The sequence below is a fragment of the Phyllostomus hastatus genome, unplaced genomic scaffold, assembly GCF_019186645.2.
Source record: "Phyllostomus hastatus isolate PE091 unplaced genomic scaffold, TTU_PhHast_1.1 phas_contig_40, whole genome shotgun sequence".
Classification (NCBI taxonomy): domain Eukaryota; kingdom Metazoa; phylum Chordata; class Mammalia; order Chiroptera; family Phyllostomidae; genus Phyllostomus; species Phyllostomus hastatus.
The window spans coordinates 55,682,168-55,707,247 of NW_025333872.1; the positions used below are offsets into that span (position 1 = coordinate 55,682,168).

General features: G+C 45.5%; 2 protein-coding genes across 6 annotated transcripts in view; one reads left to right on the forward strand and one right to left on the reverse strand.

The window, feature by feature from the left end:
• The window catches only part of CRYBG1 (crystallin beta-gamma domain containing 1), a 187,263-nt gene extending 170,575 nt beyond the window's left edge, over nucleotides 1-16,688 (forward strand). For both annotated transcript variants that reach the window (XM_045843749.1, XM_045843750.1), the window contains 9 exons: nucleotides 202-328; nucleotides 532-564; nucleotides 1,468-1,580; nucleotides 3,155-3,284; nucleotides 7,301-7,440; nucleotides 8,723-8,846; nucleotides 9,263-9,421; nucleotides 11,196-11,358; nucleotides 15,080-16,688. In XM_045843749.1, coding sequence (XP_045699705.1) covers nucleotides 202-328; nucleotides 532-564; nucleotides 1,468-1,580; nucleotides 3,155-3,284; nucleotides 7,301-7,440; nucleotides 8,723-8,846; nucleotides 9,263-9,421; nucleotides 11,196-11,358; nucleotides 15,080-15,168 — 1,078 coding nt within the window. In that variant the 3' untranslated portion in view covers nucleotides 15,169-16,688. The remainder of the gene's footprint in view (nucleotides 1-201; nucleotides 329-531; nucleotides 565-1,467; nucleotides 1,581-3,154; nucleotides 3,285-7,300; nucleotides 7,441-8,722; nucleotides 8,847-9,262; nucleotides 9,422-11,195; nucleotides 11,359-15,079) is intronic.
• Nucleotides 16,689-18,156: 1,468 nt separating this feature from the next.
• RTN4IP1 (reticulon 4 interacting protein 1) overlaps nucleotides 18,157-25,080 on the reverse strand; it is a 44,234-nt gene continuing 37,310 nt past the window's right edge. For all 4 annotated transcript variants that reach the window (XM_045843755.1, XM_045843756.1, XM_045843752.1 and 1 more), the window contains exon 9: nucleotides 18,157-18,284. In XM_045843755.1, coding sequence (XP_045699711.1) covers nucleotides 18,177-18,284 — 108 coding nt within the window. In that variant the 3' untranslated portion in view covers nucleotides 18,157-18,176. The remainder of the gene's footprint in view (nucleotides 18,285-25,080) is intronic.

A 25,080-nucleotide genomic window follows, 5' to 3' on the forward strand; every position in this document is an offset into this window, starting at 1 on the left:
ATAGTCAAATATTCCAGACAAATCTCTCTGCCCCTAAAAGAGTAATGGAGAATCAGGAAAATTATTAAGGCTGCTGATTAATAAAACAAATGAAGGTTTCTGTATGACACATAGTTACTCAAAGGTGTGTGGTAGCTTTATTGTATATGTAAACTAGACACCATAACAAATCAGAGTTTTTGTTTTCTTTCCTTTCTGTAGGTGGGTAGCCTATGAAAACCCTGACTTCACAGGAGAGCAGTACATACTAGACAAAGGCATTTACACCAGTTTCGAGGACTGGGGAGGGAAAAATTGTAAGATCTCTTCTGTTCAGCCCATATGTTTGGTAAGGAGTTATATTTTTTGTATGAAAATGTTTAACCGGATTCTAGATTTCCTTAATGTGTGATTCTGGTTTGTGTAATAGCTAACACTATAGAAGCTATGCTGATACTATTTTTAACAGTAATTGCTAGTCTGGGAGAGAAATGTTTCTTAAGGTAGACTGCTCTACTCATTTTCTTTTCTCTTCCCTTCAAAACTTCTTAGGATGCTTTCACGGGCCCAAGGAGACGAAATCAGGTAACTTTTAAAAAGTCCTATTTTTTTTTATAAGTAGGGGCCATCCATTAAAAAGCTGAAGTTTCATGTAAAACTTCAGGCATTTGGGACATTTTGTTATTGTACCCATTTTTATGCCTGAAAGCATAACTGTATTTTTAAATTCGATTTAAATTTCTTAATGCTTGATAGCATCCACCCATATCTAAACACTTCTTATAAAATGCTTTCATTATATTATGTTGAATTGTATCTCATTATATTGAATCAGAGTTTACATGAATACACTAAAATTAATATTTCAAACACCACACAGTTACTGTGATACACAGTAAACGGGTTTTCATATTTGCTGTATTTGCATTCTCTGACCTCTCACTCAAGCCTCTGAACGCTGATGGTCTCCATCAGCCGAAGGGTTGCATTTGTTACTTGGGCTCTTTAATGGAGGTGTTCAGACAGCCATAATCACAGGCACAAACCCCAGTGTAGCCTCCTTTTACTGGCAGACACAAGATTCTAATACGTCAGCAAGTATCTTCCATGGAGAGGGAGGGGGCTGACTGTACTGCTTCCCAAATACAGCTTCTTGTCAGTGTTAGAACTGACGAGCCATTTTGCTGGCCACAGTGAAGCTTTGAAATGCCTCAGGCGCGTTAAGGCAGGCTGCTCCCTAGAATGCGGCCTCTATTGTTGGGTTGTCCTTTGATGTCTGTGAATTACATTGAACAGTCGTGAGTGGTGCAGCCGAAGTATTTCTAACTGATCATTAATGGAGAAATAGAAAATGAAAGGGTTTATAAAGTTCATATCACTTTACAGTTTTAAGAGTGAACTGGTCATGTTTGGGTCATCGTTTCCAATGCTGATTGCGTTGATGTGTTTGCAAAATAATTTTACGTATTTTTGTTTACTTTTTCAAAGATTCACTTGTTTTCGGAACCCCAGTTTCAAGGTCAGAGTCAAAGTTTTGAAGAAACAACAAGTCAAATTGATGATTCATTTACTACCAAGTCTTGCAGAGTTTTGGGAGGCAGGTAAGCAAAACAGCGGCCTGGCAGAACCTAATCACTGGCGGGGGTGGGGGAGAATTCACACATCAGCAAGCATTTAGCAGTACCTTCAGGTGCTTGGTCCTACATGAACCCACCCAGGAATACGAGACTGTGGAAGTACTACAGTGTACTTTGCAGCAGCTGAGTGCTGGACATCGCGCAAGGTGATCAGTGTGGGTTGGAGAAGTTCAAGATCATCTTGTGGGATTGGGACCAGGTTCTCTACTCGCTAGGCCTATACCATCGCCCATGAACGGACTCTGAATAATCTCCAAGGCATGTCCCAAGGTAGATTTTTTTCAGGTAGAGAGGAGAGAGAAGTAGGATAGACATTCTGCACAATAGGCGAGCACGTGGCTGCAGGGGAGTTGGCGTGTGTGCTGATCAGGGAACATTCCACCCTCTCTGGCTGGGAGAGGGAAGCGGGTTCGGGAGGGTGGGGTCTGGTCATGAAGGCGCCCTTGAGCACCTGAGTTCAGATGGATGCCACAGGAAACACACGGGAAAGGCAGCTAGCCCCAAGTGCCGTCCTGAAAACAGTGGTTTTATAAAAGCTGGAGAGAGGGGAGAGCCCAAAGTCAGGGAGAACTTGGTCAGGAAACCCTTGGAGCCACCCATGCCAGAGGCAATGAGGAATTCAATGATAATAACAGTAATAGTGCCATTGTTCATGTGGTTCTTTATGGTCTAAACTGTACCACCTTGTCACTTAGCATGACGAAGTCCAGAGCATGGGCCTTGCTTTCCAGTGTGGATTAACGGTAAAGCTTCACCATGTGTGAGTGCACACCTCCCCTCAGTCCAGGCTCCTCTTTGTCACCTCCTCTGCCTCATCCACTACCACCAGACACATATTTTTTGTTCATTTGTTGCCTGTCTCAGTTCACTTAGAATGTAAACTTCACAATAGCAGGGACTTCGTTTTGGCCCCTGTTCTATCCCCACCAGTGGAAAAATATCTGACACACTATCAGTCCTCAATAAGCATTTTTTTGGATTTTTTTAAAAGCCCAACTCTTCTAGTCAAGCTTGGTAAATCAACGTTTTATCAATAGTGCTGAAGCCCTGAGAGGCTGAGTGACTTCAGTCACGAGTGTATTTGACCTCTGACTCAGTGCAGAGGTGCAGGAAACGAGGATAAAGGAATGTGAGGGGCAGTTTGGGCAGAAATCCGCAGACCCGGGAGACTGACTAGCCGGGAGGGTTGAAGGATTGTTCCGAGAGGCTCCAGGGCCTGACAACACTGCACTGGCTGGGCGGACGTGGTGCCCAGGAGCGAGCGGAGCGAGGAAGGCCAGAAGGTGGGGAGGTAAAGGCATAAATCGTTTCATGGAGAGGGGTTTTATTTCCCAAAAGCAAGGCTAACAACTAACTTATAAGTAATTGTTTGCTGCATGGTTGAATGCAGAAAATATGTCCAGATATTTTTGAAGAAAGAATACTGTTAGCCACAAGCATTGTTATTTTATAGAAGGGCACCTCCAACAATCAGACGTCTTGAATAGAAATACTCAAAATGCATGCTGTACACGTGTATGTGGTTTTTCCTACTGTAGCTGGGTTGCGTATGATGGAGAAAATTTCTCTGGTAACCAGTATGTGCTGGAAGAAGGCCACTATCCGTGTCTCTCTGCAATGGGATGTTTGCCTGGAACAACTGTGAAGTGTCTTCGTTTTATAGATGTTGTAAGTATGTCCGTGTGAATATAGCGTCATGGAGATGCATGGCTCAGAGCTGATGGTCGGAGAAAGAAACCAGCAGGTGAACCTACTCGAGCTTAAAGTCAGAGGCAGAAAAAATAGTTGCAGTAGAACTTTTTTTTAAGTATATTTTATTGATTATGTTATTACAGTTTTCCCAATTTTTCCCCCTCTATCCTCCCTCTTCCCTGCACCCCCAACCGTCCAGCATATCCCTCTCTTAGTTCATGTCCATGGGTTGTACATCTAAGTTCTTTCACTTCTCCATTTCCTATACTATTCCTAACCTCCCTGGCTATTTTGTACTTACCAATTATGCTTCTTATTCCCTGTACCTTCCCCCATCCTTCCCCCTCTCCCCCCGCTGATAACCCTCCATGTGATCTCCATTTCTGTGATTCTGTTCCTGTTCTAGTTGTTTGCTTAGTTATTGTTTTCATTTTTTTTAGGTTCAGTTGTTGATAGTGGTGAGTTTGTTGTCATTTTACTGTTTCTAGTTTTGATCTTCTTTTTCTTAGATTAAGTCTCTTTAACATTTCATATAATAAGGACTTGGTGATGATGAACTCCTTTAACTTGACCTTATCTGGGAATCAGGTCTTTGCCTTTCATGACTTTGAATACTTCTTTCCAGCCCCTTCTTGCCTGCAAGGTTTCTTTTGAGAAATCAGCTGATAGCCTTATGGGCACTCCTTTGTAGGTAACTGTCTCCTTTTCTCTTGCTGCTTTTAAGATTTGCTCTTTATCTTTAATCTTGGGCAACTTAATTTTGATGTTCCTTGGTGTGTTCCTCTTTGGGTCCAATTCCTTTGGGACTCTCTGGGCTTCCTGGACTTCCTGGAAGTCTATTTCTTTGCCAGATTGGGAAAGTTTTCATTGTTTGTTCAAATAAGTTTTCAACTTCTTGCTCTTCCCCTTCTGGCACCCCTATATTTTTGATGTTAGAGTGTTTCAAGTTATCCTAGAGTTCCCTAAACCTCTCCTCATTGTTTTGAATTCTTGTTTCTTCATTCTGTTCTGGTTGGATGTTTATTTCTTCCTTTTGTTCCAAATCATTGATTTGAGTCCCGGTTTCCTTCCCTCCCCTGTTGGTTCCCTGTATATTTTCCTTTATTTCACGTTGGGTCGCCTTCATTGTTCCTTCGTTTTGTAACCAAGCTCAATCAGTTCTGTGAGCATCCTGATTACCAGGGTTTTGAACTCTGCATCAGACAGGTTGTCTATTTCCTTGTCACTTAGCTCTTTTTTCTGGAGTTTTGATCTGTTCTTTCATTTGGGCCATATTTCTGTTTTGATGCACCTGTTAAGTTGTAAGGGGAGGGAGTCTTAGGTATTCACCAGGGCGGGGCAGCCTTCCTTGCTGTGTTGTGGCACTCTGGGGGAGGGGCCAAAGAGGGAGCAACACAGCTCGCTTGCTCTGCTCTAGCCCTGCTTTCCAACAGACTCCCTCGTGTGAGACTGGGGGCTTCTCCCACCATGGCAGCCCTTGCAGTCGTTTACAGCTAGCTTTAGGTTTTAACTTTCCCATTCAGCCAGCCCTACCTCACCCACACAGTCCGCTGCCTTTCCAGGCGTCCTCTCCACTCAGCTGCCCATCTTCACCCCTCCTGCCCTTCTACCAGTGTATGTAAATGTTTCTTTAACACCTTGATTGTCGGAGTTCCATGCAGTTTGATTTTTCTGGCACTTCTGGTTGTTTGTTGATTTTAGATTGGTTGTTAATCCTTCTTTTGCTTGTGCAAGGAAACAAAGTGTTCCTACCTATGCCTCCATCTTGGCTGGAACTCAGAACTTTCCATTCTGTAACTTTTTCGTCTCTTTTTACCTCTTCAACATATAAACTGTTTTTGTTTGCTGTTTTCTTGGGCTTTGGGTGCAGTTTTAAATAATATGCACCCAAGGATATTTTAACTGATTCTAGAGAAAGGGAGAGAAAGAGAGAGATCGATTGCCTCCTATATGCACCCTCACTGGGGATCGAACACACAACCTAAGTATATGCCCTGACCAGGGATCGAACCTGCGACCTTTCAGTGTATGGGACGATGCTCCAACCAACTGAGCCACACCAGCCAGGGCTTCAGGTGCAGTTTTGACTCAGTCATGGCATACAGCCATCATGGTGTCAGTCCAAGGCCCCTCTCCTGTTTTTTTTCCATTTCATACCTGATCCCTATTTCCATTCCTCTCCCCTTTACAGACATCAATTCTAATGTGTGGGATACAGATTGGATATCCTTACAAAATGTACGTTTTCAAAACTGTGTATAGGCTTTTAATTTATGTACAGTATTATGCTGCAGTTCTCATTGTGTTATAAACATAAATTTGTACTTATATTAAATGTTTTAAGAGCTGTCCATTGTGTTGTATGTATGCCTAGTTTTTGATTCTAACTGGTGCAAGTATTCCATCACATGTTTTACTCCCTTCTCTTCTGTGTGTCCCTGTGGGCCCATGCGGGAGTCTCTTGGGCATACACAGTAATGGGTGGATTTGCCGGGATATGGGCATGAATGTGCAGCTTCACCGAGCGCTGCCAAACTCTGCCACTTCAGATTCTTGCTTGCAGTGCATGCGGGTTCGTTTCCTACCTCATCGCCATTACTGAGTATTCTGACTTTCTAACTTTCAAAGGAATTGGGTAGAGAGGATTATTTCATTGTTAATTTGTGTTTCACTGTTAGCTTGGTATCTCATGTACTTATTAGTCATTTGGGTTTTCTGTTCAGTGAATTGCTTGTTGATGCCCTTTGCTCAGCTCTTTATTTTCTAGTTTCTTGTATCTTTTGTTGTTACTGACTTGCAGAAATTCCATATAGTTTTAAAATCTAATACTTTGTTGTTTTAGAGATTTGCCATCAAAGACTTCTCCCGGTTTGCCACGCATGTGCTAATCCAGACACAGTGCCCCTTCCAGGACAGAAGTCTTTGACTTGGATGCGGTCAGAGCAACAGTCATTAGAACAGAAATGCGAGATGATGTTCGGATGTTCGTCTGAGTAGGCAGTTTTGGAAATAGTTTTCAGTGGCTGATCTCTCATAAAAAGCTTTAAACCTATGTAGTTGATTGTAGGGTTCGCTGTTGTTGATTTTAGTTTTAAAGGCAGAAGTAATATATATGAGTTGGCTTTATCGCATCCTTTCCTGACTGTTCAAATAATGACAATGTTGACCTTTCTGGAGATGTGAAAGTAGCAGCTGTGAAACGTGGAATGAAGTGGTCAGATTCAATAGCTTACAGATATGACACAAACCCCCTCTGCACACCAATCTGCTCTGTTTACTGGTCAACAGAATCCTCAAGTCAGAGCACAATAACACAAATGAAGCAGTAAGTCCCATACCTGCACCACAAAACTTTAAGCAGGTAGGGGATTTTTGATGTATCATTTATGATTTCAGGATTGTTATCATTAGCACTTTGTCTAGGGTCATAAGGTCATGACCCATAAGGTCATGATTTGAAAATAAATGACAGATTGAACATCTTGTATTTTTCTCTCCTCCTAACAATACTCCTCCAGGAAGGTTTAGGAGCATCAGTGCGCAGAACCGCTACCCACTGACGATTAAACACTCGGCCCCAAAGCCTGCAGTAGCCCTCGGACCCTTCCCATATGTGTCCATAGCTCTCCGGTCCCAGCCCCTCCTTATCCCACCAGAAAATGGCAGGACTGACAAGAAATCCATTAGACATGTCGATATTCCAGACATAGGTACCCATCCTTTGTGCCCGGGATATCCCCTACGCTGCATAACACTGTTTACACTCACCTGCCTTTCTGTGCAGTAGGGAGACCTCCAGCCCCTCCTGCCTTCCTCCGCCTGGCTTTGGACTGAACCGGCCCCCAGACTTCCTGGGAAGGGACCTGATGGCAGGCTGGACCTGTATGGCCAGGCCTCATGCTCTGTCCTCATAACAAGACGATTTTTGCCTAAGTTCAAACTGCAGTACTATCAAAGATGAGTAACAGGACATTATTTTTGTTCCTAAACAGGAATTGTCTGAGCCGACCATTATTCTTTTCGAAAGAGAAGACTTCAAAGGAAAAAAGATGGAACTCAGCGCAGAAACAGTGAACCTCCGATCCCTAGGATTCAACACGCAGATCCGCTCCATTCAGGTGCTAGGTGGCATGTGAGTGAGTTTTCTACTTGTCTATTCGATGAAAGAGTTGACTTTAAGAATTAAGTTGGGTCATCTTTCTTTCTCTCCTACATTACCTCAAACAAAGTGGCATACAACCCCCATTTTCTGTAGGGTTAATGATTAGGCACCTTCACAGTGTGCTCTCCGCCCTGTATGACGTGCCTCCCGCATCTCCCTCCGGACTCTGCCTTTATCAGGGCAAGGACTGTGTCTCTGATGCCTCTCAGAGTTCCGAGGGGACTGAGCAGCACAGTGGTGCGCTGCAAATTTATCGAGCACCTTTTTAGCAAGTAAGAGAGCACTCCTTTTTCTTTTCCCTTTGAAAGACCAAGCCCTTTGATTTTGGAGTAAGGGCTGGGACTCTCCTTCAACCCAGAGTGACCAGCAGACACTGTGCACAGTGATTAAAGGTCAGTACGGGGAGATTCTGCTCAACTTGGAGTAATTGTGAAATTAAGTAAGATGTAAAAACAAGTAAGGACTGTCAATGTAATAAATGTTTTTAAGAAAGTATTTTTCTTTCACTTAAAAACAATACGTATAGTCTAGCTGTATACATCGAATGTTGAGTGGACCATAGCTGTTTAGAAAATGATTATTTAGGTGCTACAATTATTGGTGATTTTTTTCAGCAGGTTTTAGTTTTAGAGTTCCAGGATTAAAAGTCAAGAACCTTCTCCCCTGACGTAACACGTCAGCCAGAGGGAGGCTGTTGGTTGCTTGCACACATGGGGTTCATACTTCCTCCCGTGGGGGAAGGTGGCATCTCTGGGAGACCCAAAGTACCTGTTGCAGTTTTCTGGATTGAGGAAGATTACTCTCATTTTAAACAAAACTTTGGGTTGTTTTTATTTAGCTAACCCTCACAATAGTACTTACCACATGCCACACACTAAGAACTTGACCAACATGAGCTATTTAAATACAAGATCCGTCCTGACAACTGGAAACACTGTGTGAACAGCTCACGGGAACACCGGGCTGCCCCACTAACACATTACCTCCATTTCATTGCCTTAATGCAGGAAAAACTTAGCTGTTTCTCTTCAAGAATGGATCTTCTTGGCATAAATATGTACCAAGAATGTGCTATTTGTCAACAAATGAGCACCTTAAGTATTTTAGAAAAAAAGGCAGCCCCCCCCGCATCCAATGTGTATTTAAAGTATAAAGCTCAGTCTAAACATTGGAATCTTTCTAAAAGTGTAATTGAGGCTCGTTGTCAAATGGATAGTGCTGTTTACTTGTGGTTATCTGCTTCCTTTTACAGATGGGTGACTTATGAGTATGCCAACTACAGGGGTCGGCAGTTCCTGCTGTCACCAGCAGAAGTACCTAACTGGTACGAATTCAGTGGCTGTCGCCAAATAGGTTCTCTACGACCTTTTAATCAGGTATTTTTTTTTTTCTTCTCCATGCTTCAAACAGATCCTCATCTGATTTTTTTTAAATGTAACTCAACATTTTAATTTCAAGTTTGAAATTTGTCTCTCCCTTCACCACCCTGCATTTCTGAGTTTGGGCTGTTTCTGGAGAGTGGTAGGAGATTGTGACTGCTTCCAGAAGTGCTATCACACCTGACATCAAAACATGGCGTGTCCCAAGACTGGGTTGTCCACAGGCAGGCTCCCTGCCCCAGGCACTTGTTTGACATTTCATCAGAATCTTCCTAAAGCCTGTGGGACTCGAGGGCATAGTAATTACCCCTAACCCACCCTCACCCTGGATCCTGCCCCTGCTATGGATACTTGTTCAATGCTCCCAACAGCACAGCTTACACGTGGTCATTGCTGGGGTTTTTGTCTTCTAGAAACGAATTTACTTCCGACTTCGAAACAAAGCAACAGGGTTATTCATGTCAACCAATGGAAACTTAGAGGATCTGAAGCTTCTCAGAATACAGGTCATGGAGGACGTGGGTGCTGATGATCAGATTTGGATTTATCAAGAAGGATGCATCAAATGCAGGGTGAGCTTTTAGTGTTAGACAAAGGTCTGTGACAGCATCTTTCACATTCATGCTACTTCATGATTCCTGGAGCACTTTCAGAAATAAATTAGGTTTTTCATAAAAATACTCCTTAGCTCTTATAGAACCAGTCTATTAACATATAATGAGAGGTAAATCTAACACTGATCCAAGGCAGAATATTTATATCTATACTTGATTTTTATAGAGTCATAGAACATTATTTAGTAATTTCAACTAGGTATGGAGATTTACTGTAAGCCCCGACATTACTGACACAAATGGCCCTGGGTTTGCTCACACTTTGGAGGACCTCAGACTAGAATGAAGGGTGAGGAGGGGCCACCCTGTGTGAGCCACAGTCCATTTCCTGACTGTCACCTTGTGAAATGGAAAATGCCCCTGCTCCTGGCTGGCGTAGCTCATGGATTGAGCTCGGGCTGCGAACCAAAGCATCATAGGTTCGATTCCCAGTCAGGGCACATTCCTGGGTTGCAGGCCAAGACCCCCAGCAACCGCACACTGATGTTTCTCTCTCTCTCGCTCTCTTTCTCCCTCCCCTCTCTAAAAATAAATAATAAAAATAAAATCTTTAAAAAAAAGAAAAGAAAATGCCCCCTCTCCCTCTCTCATCGTTCCTGCAGGAACACACGTTTAAGGGCTGAGTGCGGTAAGATTTTATGAGCGGACCTTCTGCTTCTGTTGTAGATACTCGTTTTAACTTCTTGATTTTATGGGCTTGACTGCTTGCTCTGGGTTTTTCCCTACACTCCATGTCCCGTGAGTCAGCAGAAGGCTGGGAGCCTGGGAGAGGCCTGCTGTTCCCTGGGTCTGCTGTGCCTGAGGGCGCACCGCCCTGCCAGGAAGCCGAGGTGCTGTTTAGACTTGCACAGAGAAAACAGCAAGGACCGTGAGAGAGAAGCGTAAAAAAGCCCATTTCTGCCTCTCCATGATCTTAAACAATTCAAGAAAATGGAACCTTTCATCAATTATTTCTAACAAATATTTTAATGATGTTTTTAACAACTTTGAATTCAATAGGCCAGTGAGAAAAGGAGGAGTGTCCTGGGCTATCCCAGCCTTTTTATCTCAGCGTGGAACAGCACACACACACGTGCGAGGTCCCTTGCACACGCGCCTGCCACACCTCGTCTGCATGGGAATGGGAGGCTCGCTTCAGAGGCCCCATAAAACTTTTGCGTGCAAACACACTTTACTGCATCTGTGTGTCCTTTATTGTTGGAGGGCATGCCTTTTCAGACAACTTGACATTTATCATGAAGGAAAGACGAGAGAAGTGAATAAATAGACTTTCAAGCTTTAAAATGACAACATGTCTGTTCAGCCATGTCAGTCCTGCAGCAGCCTTCGAAATTAGAGACATGGCCACATTCCAGAAGGCTCCGGCGGAGCAGAGGTGGTCAGCTCAGGGAGATTTAGCGACAGACCCAGCCTCATAGTCAGTCATTTCTGGGAGGGAAAAGTATCCTGATAGGCAGTTTGGATGTTCTCAGGCTTCTTTTACTAGTCAGATGGAGGCTCACAAAAGGCAGAGGTCTCTTCCAGTGGACAAGGACAGAGAACTCCCCATCACTCGTGTCATCAGAACCGAAGGGCATAAATATCTGCTGTCTGGTCCAGTCACCCTGGCTAAAAGCCGAAATGCCTCATGCCGCGCAAAGGAAACTGGGCTCTGTCTGGGATGACTTTGAAAATTAGTTTAACAGGGACGGACCACAGTGGTACTTGAGTGCCGTGTCTTTTGCACCACCAGATAGCGGAAGACTGCTGCCTGACCATCGTGGGGAGCCTCGTCACCTCGGGCTCCAAGCTGGGCCTGGCGCTCGACCAGAACGCCGACAGTCAGTTCTGGAGCATGAAGTCGGACGGCAGGATCTACAGCAAGTTGAAGCCAAATTTAGTTTTAGATGTCAAAGGTAAGGATCCTCTCCTTTATTTTCTTTCTTTAACTAAAAACCTAGTCTTTACTTCTGAAAATGCGAGCCTACTATCATGAGTAGTAAGATCCCTTGCTGTGTGTCGGCCGCTGTGCTACATACACACTCTGCGTTCTCACGTGATCCTCAGCAGCCGCGAGAGGCCTGTTACCCCTCCTTTCCCCTCCTTACAGCCCCAAATATGAGGCTCACAGGGGTTAATCCACCTGGCTGTAAGCGCTGAGGTGGAATCTGGACCTGGGAGGTCTTCAAACCTTTTATTTTATTGTACCAGTGTGAGCCTAAAAACCACACGTGAAAGGGCTGCGATCTCACTTAGGATAGTCGATGATTCTCATGTCCGTGCCTGTGGCCTTTCACTGGAAAGACCCAAGATCTAAGAGGAATTAAACAGCACAACCAAGAGGAATCCAACTGATCATGTGCTCACTGAAAATCCACAGCAAACTGATGGTGCTTGAGAAGAACAGATACTTTTAGGACAGTATTTCCCAAACTTTATCTGCAGGAGAATCACCTGGAAGACTTACAGAAACACAGACAGCTAGGCCCCACGCTCAGAGTTCCTGATACAGTAGATTTTGGGGCGGGGCCTGAGAATCTGCATTTCTAACAAGTTCTCTTTACTGCCAGGAGTCCCACTGATAATTTAAAAACAACCTAAAACAAAGCAAAACTTTCTAACATAGACATGGGAATACACTTAAATGTTGTTGCTGTCGACAGATAAGCAAATGAAGACGTGTTTTATTCACGTCATATGGGGTAATTTTGTTTTAAATTATTAATGGAGACTTTCTGTTTCCTATGAGGAAAGCCAACATGATTATGTTTATAAATTTAGTGAAATGGTTATGACATAGCCTTACTATTTCACATACTTCATTTTTAAAAGCTGCTAGAGAGTTGGCTTAATTTTACTTTAATCAGGGCTCTTGGCCAAAGCTGTCATTAAACATTGATAAAGGGGTAAAGAAACAGCTGCTATTTGGTTTTAAAGTATCTTTTCTGCATGTCGGAGAATAAGCCTGAACATTTCAATCAGGGGCTTTGGTGACTGCCTGGGGAGCAGGAGGGGCCGTCACTGTGGGTGACCTCCAGGTGGATCGAGTGGCCCACCCACGAAGGATGGGATAAGAATTCGCAAAGAACCTGAGAAGCTGGAAAGGGGCTCAGAGGCGAACTCGGTGTATGAGTTAAAGAGAGAGTACTTCACTTAGGGAGCACAAACTACACAGTACACAACAGGCAGGATGAAATGCCAAGATACAGGAACATAAATGTAACATTTGGAAAACAAGTATAATATACCTTCTTCACGTTACATCAGGTCCAGGATCTGCCATTTGTAGAGCCTGCAGATGATCAACCTGAGGTTCAAACTGGTCAAGAACCTCTGCGCCAGACCTTTCTTTACTCTTGTTCTCATCAAAGTGTAAATTGGAGCTTCTCCATCTATACAAGAAAGTTTCAAAACTTCCAGAGAAGCCACTGGAAATGTGAATTTTTTTCTTACAAATGTGGTTAGTTTCTGCTGTCTGGGGTTAAGGTCAGAGCAATCCCTATGAGCTAATTTCTTAGAGCAGTTCTTTCAGTTTTCCAACATGCATGTATCAGGCACCCCTCTATGTGGAAGGCTCAAAGTGGGGAAAAAGGGATACTACCTTGGCTTCAAAAAGCTTACTGTTTAGACATGCCAGGCCTGCAGGACTTCTTCCCACTTGCTACATTAACAGCTGGCCAGGAGTATGGATACCTGGCTTCTAGTTTTGACTCTGGCGGGTACTGTGGAACTCCAGGAGGTTCCTCCTTAGGGCTAAAGTCCCAAAGTCCCTTCCTAAGATGTGCTGAAATTAGTCAAATGCTTCTTGAGTAAAGATAACATCTGTATGTTTGTGAACTCTCAGTGTATCTAGTATGGTAGCCGATGTAGTGGCTTGTTAAACTGGATGTAAATTTGTCTCAGGATGTGGGAGAACGGTGCCACCTTGTGGACAGGAGTGAGTAGGGCCACATACCCCACACACTGTGCAGAGGAGATACAACCACACTCCTTCCCTTTGGTACACTGGATAGGAAGCCATGCGTGCAAAAACATCAGATGTCTGGGATGATTTTAATTCTCCCCAAGGGCAGAAGAATAAATCAGATTATTTCTCAGTAACTTTCTAATCGTCATGATGTTAATTAGAATTAAGCTGTAATATACACAATAAGTAAATTAAAATATGTACAATAATCTTGAAGAATGAAAAAGACATTGTGACCCTAAGATAAAAACACTTCCTGAAACCTCAGTGGAGTGTGTGTGTCTCAATGGACACAGCGGGGTTTCCAGGCGTTGGTATCTTTCCCATTTCCACTGCAAACTTACACAAACAAGGCCCAGGGTACACTGCCCCTGTATTCTGTCCTACACCCAACTGTGTGGACTCCAGATTATCGAGGACTGTAAGCCAAACTCGTACTAGAGGACTACTGGATAAGAGAGGATTTCCTTCCCCACCTACCAAGATCTGTGGTCTAAGTTATCAGATCTTCTGGGTACTTTCTAAAAAGAGAATGACATTTAATTCTTCTTACCTTGACGCTGCAGTATGATTTCCGTACCAGTCACACTGACCCTGAAACCAGATGAATAGATTTTTATTTTGATGGAGTCTTTGGTGCAAAGGCTAATGCTAGAAAAGGATAAGGTAGTTGCCCTGGCCGGGTGGCTCAGTTGGTTGGAGCGTTGTACAGTGTACCAAAAGTTCGTGGGTTGGTTTGATTCCCAGTCAAGGTGCATACCTAGGTTGTAGGTTCCATCCCCAGTTGGAGCGTGTATGGGAGGGCAGCCAATCTTGTGTCTCTCTTTTCCTCTCTGTCTCTCATCGATAAACATATCCTGGGCAGAGGGGGGTCGATTAAAATTTAAAAAGAACAAAGTATCCCTCTGAAAGGATGTTTGTTCCAACTGGCAGAAATACTCAGGTGACCCTTTTGTTAATGTTCCTCCACTGAAAGAAAGCCTCGAGGCTGTTTTTAACACTAAAGTATCTGAATGATCTACTAGGCACCCTTGGAAACTACCCTTACAAGCTTTCTGGTGAAAGGGAGTTTACAGAGACCATACCAGCAGGACCAGCATCCGAAATGCTATGGATTTTGATACGTCAAAGCCTGCATGTCGGGGTGTGGTTCAGACCTTCCCTCTTACCTGGTGGAGCCATTTTCATTGTTGGTGCAAAACCTGTGTCCCACCTGACAGCCACTCCACTACTGCCAGGTCTGCCTGCTTCTTTCCTCACTGGTATCTTGGATCCACGATCTCATCCCTGAATGTGTTCCAGTCTCTTTGCTCCTTTTTCATTCTTTACATTCTTCCCTGTCCCCCACAATTTCAGACATCTTAAGAAGGGCTGGGGACTAGGTATTAAGACTTGAGTAGGAAAAGGAGCCCCAGCAAGCAGGAAATTCCTTGTGGAGTTGCTGATGCCCTTGTCACGGGATCTTTGCACGTTTACCCACGGCGACTGACCCTCTCGGACCCAGGTGCATTTCAGGGTTCCCCCTGCCCACCTTGTCTCCTTGAGGCATCTTTACTTTCACTTCAGTTGTACTGGCGTTGGAGTAAACTCCACCTGCATTGGGATAAACTCCGTCTGCTGCAGCCCCTTCACTGTGGGCACGTTTCCTTTTATCATCTTTTCCTTTTCAGGGGGTGCACAGTATGATCAAAATCACATTATCCTCAACACCGCCAGCAAAGAGAAGCTAACCCAAGTGTGGGAGGCCATGGTCCTGTGAACCCAAGGAAGGACGCAGGAGGAGCGTCTGTGGAGGACTGGCAGCTCTGGAAGAACCGAGAGGAAAGCGGGCACGCTCCCTCAGCAGCTCTACACTCTGAACCACACAGCGGCCGGGACCATCTGGCCGGGACAGTCGTCTCGCCTCATCAGAAGGCTCTAGCAGTTCTAAACCGATGGCCTGACCTGTTCTTCCTTCATGTCTTGCCTTTCATTTCCTTTCAGCAGCTGCTTCAGCAGGTTGCCTCATTAGCAGCTTTTGGGTGGTTTGAAAAAATATCTCAAGACTTTAAGACTACATACATTTTAAATGATTTCCAAAGATAGTGGGAGAGAACAGGAACAAATTTTCTGACTTTGTGGACCTACAAATCCCTTACACTTTAAAGGGAAGTATAAAAGCTTAAGTTTGTAAGGTAGAAAACTGTTTAGCACCTGAGAAGAAATTATATATTAGGCCTATAGTTTTGGTCCTTGACCTTCTGTTTTCTGAATCATTAATGATGCTGTATAGCAAACTGGGGAATTATATTCAGGCATATTTTATGGAACTGAATGAGTATAAACAAAGAACTTGTTAATATTAATTATTAGTAGATTTAAAATTTCATGTCCATGTCTGCTTACACTTATTAGCAGGATTTGAATTATTTTAACTCACCCATGGGGTGCCCCAGAATGTCCCAAGAGTGTTTCATGCTTTTCTTGCAAATGCTACTGGAACAGCATCATCATGACCTAATTTATTAGCCCGTCCTCACACATCTGTAACTAGTTCTGAAGCAGTCTTATGCAATCCTTTGCTAAACTCAGGTCTCTCAGCCCAATTTCCTGTGCACTATGCAGGAGGTCTGCCTGGGGCTCCCTTGCCTGGAAGCTTCCACAGCCATGCTCCGAGGACAGCCTCGGGGCTCAGGGTCTGGCAGCCTCAGTGGTCGCTCACTCTGGGTAGCTGAGACCAGAGTGGGGAAGGCTCAGGAAGAGGAGCAGCAATGCTCTTCTGAAAGTGAAGGGAAGGAGGCCGTGAGTGATGCTTGTTGGTCAAATCTTAGAACTCTGAAAACCCTACAACCCAGCAAGCATTTCAATGAAAACAAAACGTTTAACTGCTGACAGCATACTGCCCAGATCATTCGGTGCTATTCAACTAGTACGCACTCTTTTTTGGGCAAAACTGCTAAAACAGTCCTTGAAAACACTCTTCCTCTTTCAGTCCTGATCTAGTTGTCCTTGTCACTGAATGCTGGTGCTCTTGTCACATGAAGAACAAACCTTATTTCCTTTTTATCTGTTCCAGTGTTTCCAATTCTAAAATGTCGATCCTCTCTCGAGGCTGTGGTAAGCATTATGGTCATCAGAGTAGTATCTTCAGTTTTAAAATAACGTTTGTACGTGTCCAGCAACAGCCAATGTGTGTCTTGTTCCTGGATGTGCAGCTCATCACCGTGTAGTGGGGCGACCATTCGACAGTGCCCTCTGTTGGATGAAGCTCTTCAATAAACTTGACTCTGGTTAACTGTACTGATAAAGTCCTTTCAGTAGCCCCCGTAACACTTCAAGGAGAGTCAGCCGGCAGACTGGAAACAGATGTCTGACTGGTTAGGACAAGGCACGCTTCAGGGGTGCTGGAGTAACGGCAGGGAGAGGTCCACTGATGCCCCACTTTCCAGGCTCAGCGGTGCAAGTGCGCACACCGGGGCGAGTGAGGTCTGGTTCGGTTCTGCCCCACGCTACCCCCGCCTGGGAGGGGGCCCACGAGGGAAAGGAGCGGAGACTGTTCACAACCAAAAGCACAGTCTTTCTTTTGGGAAAAATTTGTAGTGGTGAGAACAGCAATTCCAGAGAAAAGCCCTCATCCAAGACACGACTAAATGTGTGTCTAACAGGAACAGACCCAGTAGAAAGTTACTCAGAAGCCAAACCAAGCATCTGCGCTGCAGTGTCGATGAGCACAACGGGAGATAAGCACTCCCCGCCCAGGAGTGAAGGGCAGACAAGGGGTTCAGAAGCCACAGCGGGCCCTGGCTGGTGTGCTTGGCGGGCTGGGCGTTGCCCTGCACACCAAAGGCACCAGTTTGACTCCTGGTCAGGGCACACGTCGGTGCAGGCCAGATCCCCGGTTTGGGGGTGTGGAAGGCAACCAATACATATTTCTCTCCCTCTTCTTCTCCCTCCCTTCCCTTCTCCCTAAAAATATATAAATACAATCTTTAAAAAAAAACCCTCAGCAGGGTTATGGATGAAATATCTAAATGCAGACATTAAGGTCAAAAGTGGAGAACTCGGCCCCAATGGAATGGTGGTAATTTCCACGGAAAAGTCTTCAACGAAGCATGTTTCACTGGTTGAAGGAGCCCTTATACAAAATGTAAGGGTTTAAAAAAGTCAGAAATGTTAGCATCACTGTCCAATTTCCAAGAGAGCAAACAACCAAACCACCAGCCAGATTTTTGTATTTGACCCTGAGAGATGCAGAAGCCCGAGGGCTGTCACATTCCCAGCCGAGCAGAGGAATAAAAGTCCCGGGAAGCCTGGGCCAGATACTCGCGTGCTCACCAATGGCTCTAAGGATGAACTGGCTTCAGTGAGCTCTTCATGCTGCCACCCACCCGTGCCCCCCAAAATCTTAGCACCTCACTAACACTGTGACAAGGAAATCAGTTTTAGCCATTAGCACAGAGGTGTCACAACAATCTGCTAATCTGGTGTGAAAGAACAGCTTGAAAAAAACTATGCAGTTTCCACTGATTTACAGACAAGTCCAAGTGTGCCTATTTCCACATCACGTTTTCCCTGTGTGTCCCCTGTGCCTGGCACACAGCACAGACCTCTGGGCAACCCGGAGCGCAGGGCTGTGCAGTCAGGAAGTGCTGTGGGCGGGGCAGAGGGTGGCGCTCTGGCTATGAAACCGACCTGTGTGCTCAGTTTAGAAGACAGGAAATTACTGGCAAAAAGGTTTTTGGCGCTCACCAAATAAAAGAGCCAATAATCACCAAACTGAATATTTATTTAAATGACATTAATTACAGTCTTTCCTCGTGCGTGTCCTCCTTCCACCTTCAGAAAGGCTTCTGGAACTTTAGAAAAAGGGAAGGTTTTTTCAATAACTGGCTGAATCTGTAAAACACAAGGAGAGGTTAACTGGTAGATAAAAAAACCTACATCTAAGCAAGGCAGATAACTCTGTAATTGGCTTCTTCACTACGACAAACCCCACCTCTCTGGGGTTCCGCGTGCACCCAAGTTGGGAGCTCAACGCCCCCTCTCCCCTCCCCCTGCCAAGACTCAGTGACGGGCAGCCCTGGCCAGTTTCTCCTCTCTGTGAGGCAGCCCCACTGCACCGCTGCTCCAGCCAACTCCTGCTCTACGCTGCTCGCACCACTCTCCCACTCAGAACCCTTCTCGGGCTCCCAAACGCGCATTCAAATGCCGCTGCCAGCCCAACCTCAGCCCTCATGAGGACTACACGCTTCACCAAAAGTCTGCTTGTCAGTATGTGAAGGTGGTGTGTTTGCGCATCTCCTCTGTGAATTCTACCACCCTTCCTGACCAGGTCTCACGCTACCCTTCCTGACCTCCCGGTTTGCAGTGTTCTCTCTCTCAACTGCTGCCAGACCCGAGTGGGCCTCATCACACACTGCTTGTTACAGCTGAGTACACATCTCGCTCCCTCTGCTGTGTATGGTAAACACCAAAATGGGCATCCCTGGTTCTTACTGCACGCGGCCCGGTGCACAGGCAGTGCACAGAATAAGGACAGGTTTTTTTCTGTTTAAATTTGTTAAATGTTTGGATACCTACTTAGCCAGAGCTTAGAGTGTCTGTGGTATAGGCCACCTCTTTTGTATCCTCAACAACACCCAGAACAATGCTAGGCATGTGGTAGGAGCTTAATAAATATCCCTTATAATCTATGACAAAGGAAGAAAGAACATACACTGGGTAAAGACAGTGTCTTCAATAAATGGTGTTGGGAAAACTGGACAGATACATACCCTGCCCCCAAATGAAACGAGACCACTTTCTTATATCATATATAAGAATAAACCCGAAATGGAGTAGAGATTTAAATGTAAGACCAAAAATCATAAAACCCCTGGAAAAAAAACATCGCTCTTAGCAATATTTTTTTGGATATATCTCCTTGAGCAAAAGAAACAAAAGGAAAACAAACGGGACTGCACCAAACTAGAAAGATTTTGCACAGCAACAGAAACCATCAACAAAACAAAAAAACAACCCACTGAATGTGAGAAGATATTCACCAATGATACATCTAATAAGGGGTTAATATTCAAAATATATAAGGAACTCATACAACTCAACACCCCCAAAACCAAATAATCTGATTAAAAAATGGGCAGAGGACTCAAACAGCTATTTCTCCAAAGAGGACAACAGATGGCCAATAGGCAGATGAAAAGACGCTCGATGTCACTGATCATCACAGAAATGCGAGTTAAACCACAATGGGATGTCACCTCACACCTGTCACAATGGCCGTCACCAGGAAAGCAACACCAACAAATGCTGGTGAGGGCACAGGGAAAAGGGACCCTCGTGTGCTGCTGATGGGACTGTACATCGGTGCAGCCACTGTGGAAAACGGGATGGAGGTTCCTCAAAAAATTAAAAACTGAACTATCATATAACCCAGCAAATTCCACTTCTGGGTATTTACCTGAAGACAACCAAAACACTAATTCGAAAAGGTATGTGCATTCCTACGTTCTCAGCATTATCTACAATAGCCAAGACATGGAAGCAACCGAAGTGTCCATCAGTAGACAACTGACTAAAGCTGAAGTGCATACATACAATGGAAGATGACTCAGCCATAAAACAGAATGAAATCCTGCCCTTGTGACAGCACGGATGGAACTAGAAGGTATTATGAAAGACAGATACCATACAATGTCACTTTTGTGTGGAATCTAAAAACAAATGAATACACAAAAGAGAAACAAACTCAAAGACACAGAGAACGAAACTGATGGTCACCAGGTGGGATGGGGTTGGGAGGCGAGGCGAAAAGGGTAAGAGAGTAACGTGTACAAATTGGCAGTTACTAGAAAGAAAGTAAGGTACTTGCACAGGGAATCTAGTCAACAACACTGGAGTGCTATGCCTGGTGTCAGATGGGTGCTGGGAATATTAGGGTGGTTACTTCATAAGTTATATATGTTTAACCACTATGTTGTACACTTGAAACGAATATAGTATTATATGCCAACCAGAATTGAAAAATGAAAAAATATTTTTAAAATAAATACAGAAAAATAAAAGAAATGGTTAATAAAAAAAACCTTTTTTTAATGTCACTTACATGAAAACCAGTAAGATAACTGGGCAGCAAGTCACACGTGGGCCCCTCGGGCTGGAGGAGCACCCGCCCAGGCCAGAGGCGCCCTGGGAGACTCTGCTGAACAGTGGAGCTGTTGGTCAGAGTTTACGGAAAGCCGACTCGGCCAGTTCACAAATGTGTGATGCCATTCTTACCATATTATTCATTAGTGCTTGCCAAATGCCTCTTTCCACAACTAGGTCCCAGTTGGGCACCCTCTCCCCATGCCGCACTCTGCCTTTTCAAAGCTTCAAGCAAAATCAATGTCCACAGCAGACGAGCCCCACAGCCCCAAGGGCAGGGAGAAGTTGTCAGAAGGCACGACCCAAACAATGCACGTTTTCTGAGCCTTTTCCTTTCACAAGAAAGGGGAAGAGGTGTTCTTGTGGCATTCAGATACCCTGACGCACCTTTCTCTTGTGTGAATTTCACAGCTCAGGCACAGGAAGAGCACCTCAGACTCCAAGAGGTCCCTTCGTCAAAGAGCTGAGAATTCCTTTGTACCCATAAATCACAATACACACGTAATAAAAGTAACAGCTTGTTGTGTGGGTCACCGGCCAGCAGTGATCACGGAATGCTGTGGATGGCTCGACAAAAAACATGCGAGAAAAAACATGCACAGAGACAGGCTAGTTTCTGTGGGAAAGTAGGGACGAAATGGCCACCCCTAGTGGGGAGCGCGCTGATTTACCATCCATACCTGTTTTTATTGGGCTCATTTTGCATAATAATTCAGGTAAAGTACAGTACTCATTAGGGGGAAGTAAGGAACCATAGAAAACAAGGAACTCTGCCGGTCTATTTTGAGTGGGGGTAAAAGAGCTGTAAGACTTTGAGGAACAAACTAACTTCCTCCTTGGACCCCTCTCATTCAACTGAGAGCATTCTAAACAAAGCAGGTTTCACAGTAATTTACATATTCTTTCTTAGGCCTGATCACCTGGGGAATCCGCCCTTTTCAGCACAGAGCTGCACCACCCTGTCATTGTTTCAGGCTTAGGTGGAGCAAGGGAACTAAGGCAACCAAGAGATAAGGAGTTTTTCTCCCAGACATGAGAACTCAGGCTACGACAAAGCTGAGGAGCGAGGGTCCATCACCCCCTTTTGCTGCAGCCCCCCAAGTCCTTCTTTTGGGGGGCTCCCACGTGATCGTGCCTGTCTTAGGTCGTTCCCCCCGTGGGGAATCTTACCTGTCTTTGGCTAATCAACCAAGCTTTTTGGGGTTCAGTTATGAATAAAGCAGCAGAAGCAGCACTCCTGCCAGGGAGATAAGCTTTTGTCTCCTTGCTGGCTTACGGTTCCAGGGGCGTTCCCTTAGCCTTAGCCTAGGCGGGGGTTTTAGCTTCTGATACCGGTCAGGGTGGTTCCCAACAACAGCTGGTCTGTGTTGTCCTCACTGTGACAGGCACTCTTCTGAGTGCGCATATATAGTCTGCCTCCTTCAATCCCTACCACCACCTTATGAGGTAGGTACTATTCCTGTTTCACAGATGAAGAAATTAAGGCACAGAGTTAAGTAAGTTGCCCATCACATAACTGACAAATGATAAGGCAGATTCAACTAAGTACCAGCGTCTGCACACCCACTACTGCTTACTGAGCCTTTCATGTATCACCAGCAGCTTTCCACATCTACTCCTAAAACCTCAAGGCAGGAAGAAAGGCAGCCCAGGGTTGTAATGACCCATCACAGCCTGTATCTTGGCCAGCCTCATGCTAAGGGACCACGTTAGCTGAAGATTTGGTCTGTTAGCCCTGTGTCCAGGCAACTGAGGCGGCGGGTGGTACAGATGCTACCCCATCCACCTATGGAGGTGACCCTGATGAGTAATCATGGTCCTCCCTAGCAAGCTGAGGATGACCTCAGAATCTTCCTCAGCCACTGTGAACAGATTTGAGCTGGCTTGTGAGACAAAGCCTATTTGCCTTTTCTGCTAAAAGAATGGGATGCATTCAAGTTGTGTCCTGCATGTCCTGCATGAAACCTCCTGAACCCACCATTCTCTTTAAAGTTCCTGGGACATTGTTTTCTGGATGCTGATCACCTGAAAAGGAATCACCTGACTGAATGCTTAAAATACGGAATGCCTGGCCCCTGGTTAGATCTAAATCAGAACCTCTAGGGATGAGGTGTAGGCAGTACATTTACTAAGCTTCCCAGGTGAGTTTTCTGCACACTAGCGTGGGAATCACTGTAGCCTCCTGCCCTATTCTTAGGGTCCCTGACTCATATCACACACACATTTATCCGTTCCACCAAGACTGACCGTGTGTCAAGTGCTAGGCACTAATCCAAAGCAGGTACACGGACCAAACACCTGAGACAAGTCAAGGGAAGAAAGGAGGCAATAACGTCAACTTGTCATTGAGCACTGGACAGCAGTGTCACAAAACCAACAGCCGTGTCACCAGAGGCCACAAAGGCCCCCTGGATCACCTGCTCGACTGCAGAGTGAACTGCCCAGCTCATCTAGCTGTGTTCGCTTCGGAACTCTGACGGGAGCCCCGGGTCCAGAACTGATGACACAGGCAGCCTGCAGTGACTATGCCCTTTAATCTGGCCGGCCAGGCCTATTGTGGCGAAGAACCCCAGAAGGCTGACTGTGGCATAATGAGTCATTCAGCTCTTCCCATAAGGGACAATGAAAAAAGGGCTTTCTATTACCAGGCAGGCAAATGCCAATGTTGGCTGAACCTGTGACAGCAAACGGAGATTAACTGGATAATGAGGCAGTGTCTGCGCGCAGCCTCGCGTCAGACCCACAACGCTTGTTTGTTACGGACAAAGGATCAGGGAAAAACCCAGAGAGGGGAAAGAAAGGTGACTCCCAGTGAGGCAGGGACATCTATGTGAGGACACTGACCCTGTGCAGGGAGCCCTGTTATAAAGCGGGTGGGCTCCACACCACACTTCCCGCTGCTCACGGGGCTCAAGGCTGACCAGGAGACAGACGCTGGTGGCAGCGGTGCTCATTCCAGCCTTGGGCCAAATTCGGGGCCTCCTGACTGCGCCTTATCTTCCAGAACAGAGACTGTGGAAAGCCAAGCCCCAGGTTTGGCACTTGTTGCCTGACATCCCTTCTAAGGAGACAGGGACAGTGGGAACCTCAGCCTCTTGTGTGTGGCCTGGGAACGCTGATGCTTCTGGGCAAGCCTCTTTGCCTCCCAGGCAAAACTCGCTCTGCCCCTTGAGGGCAGAGGAAAGAAAAACCCTTTCACACAGAGCACGGCCAAGCTGGTGGGGCAAGGACATCATCCAGACAGGTGGGCAGAAGGCAGAGAGGCTTCCCTCAATTCCCATTTTCTAAGAGAGAATTACAGAACAGTACAATGTAAAAAGCATCTAAATACTAAGTGAGCCTATTAGATAGATTGGGAAAACAAACTGCAAGTGGTTAAGTGCTAAGTGCAAGGTCAGAGCCACCAGCAGAGGAGCCAGTTAGGGTCTAGGACTCCCAACTGCACAACTGCATGGCCAGTGCGTGTGGGCAGGGAAGCTCAGTTCCAGTCCACCCACTTCCTCCCCGGGCCCTCCAGCCTCCATGTCTACCTCCACCAGACTCGGAAACCACAGATCTCCGAGGGCGGGGTGTGTGAGGAGAGTCAGATGAATGACAGACACCAAGGGTGACCTGAGGGCTCCTGGCATGTGTCCAAGTCCACAGGCCTGTGGACAGACACCAGGGACCCAGGGCAGGGGCAACAGGACCAGAGTTCCAGCACTGCCTCTTGAATAGGAGGGCACTGACCTCTGAAATAGGTTCACTATTTCCAGGGTCGGGATAAAGGGGACTTAAACTAAGAAGCTCTAAATAAGACAAAAGAAAGGCAAATTTTGTTTGAATTTGTTATTTCTGGAACTCCCTGCCCTGGACAGAAAACAGACCAGGAAGATAGATGGTGAGATACAGGGGTGGGGATGGGGATACTGTCCAAGGGAGTACATGTGTCCATTTTGGAAAGCATCCAGGACTTGTCCCTGGGTTCCCCTGAAAAAAGGCACTCCTTCCAGCCAGAAGATAGGAAAAGAAACTCCACCTACATCTCCCCACAGAAACAATTTCAGTAGCATCGGAAAAACGTCTGTGGCACCAAGCCTTGAGATCCATGAGGTACCAGCCCTATCTTGCAAGATAACCCTCTTCTAGTGGGCCGAGGATTCAATCCCTAATCACGACTTTCTTTCTACGGACAAGAAAATCCAGTTGCAAATAAGGAGTCTACAGTTTTAGAAAGTAATTCACTGCTTAAACTAGGGCCTGGCTGTCCCAGCAGGGGTCTGGGAAATCACATGACTCAGAACTTAGTATTTTTCTTTAAAGCTATGCTGTCTAATATGGTAACATCTAGCCACTACTAATTAATTTGATTTTACATTAATCAAGAGTATTGATAAATGAAAGGAAAATTCGGTCCCTCAGTTGCACCAGCCGCACTTCAAGTTCCCACAGCCGCCTGGCACAGGGCGAGAACGCTACCGCCTCGCCGTAGAGCGTGCTCGTGTGCAGTGCTGCTCGTGGGGCAGCTCAGACTCGTCGCCACAGCTCTCCACAACCTCTGGGGCAA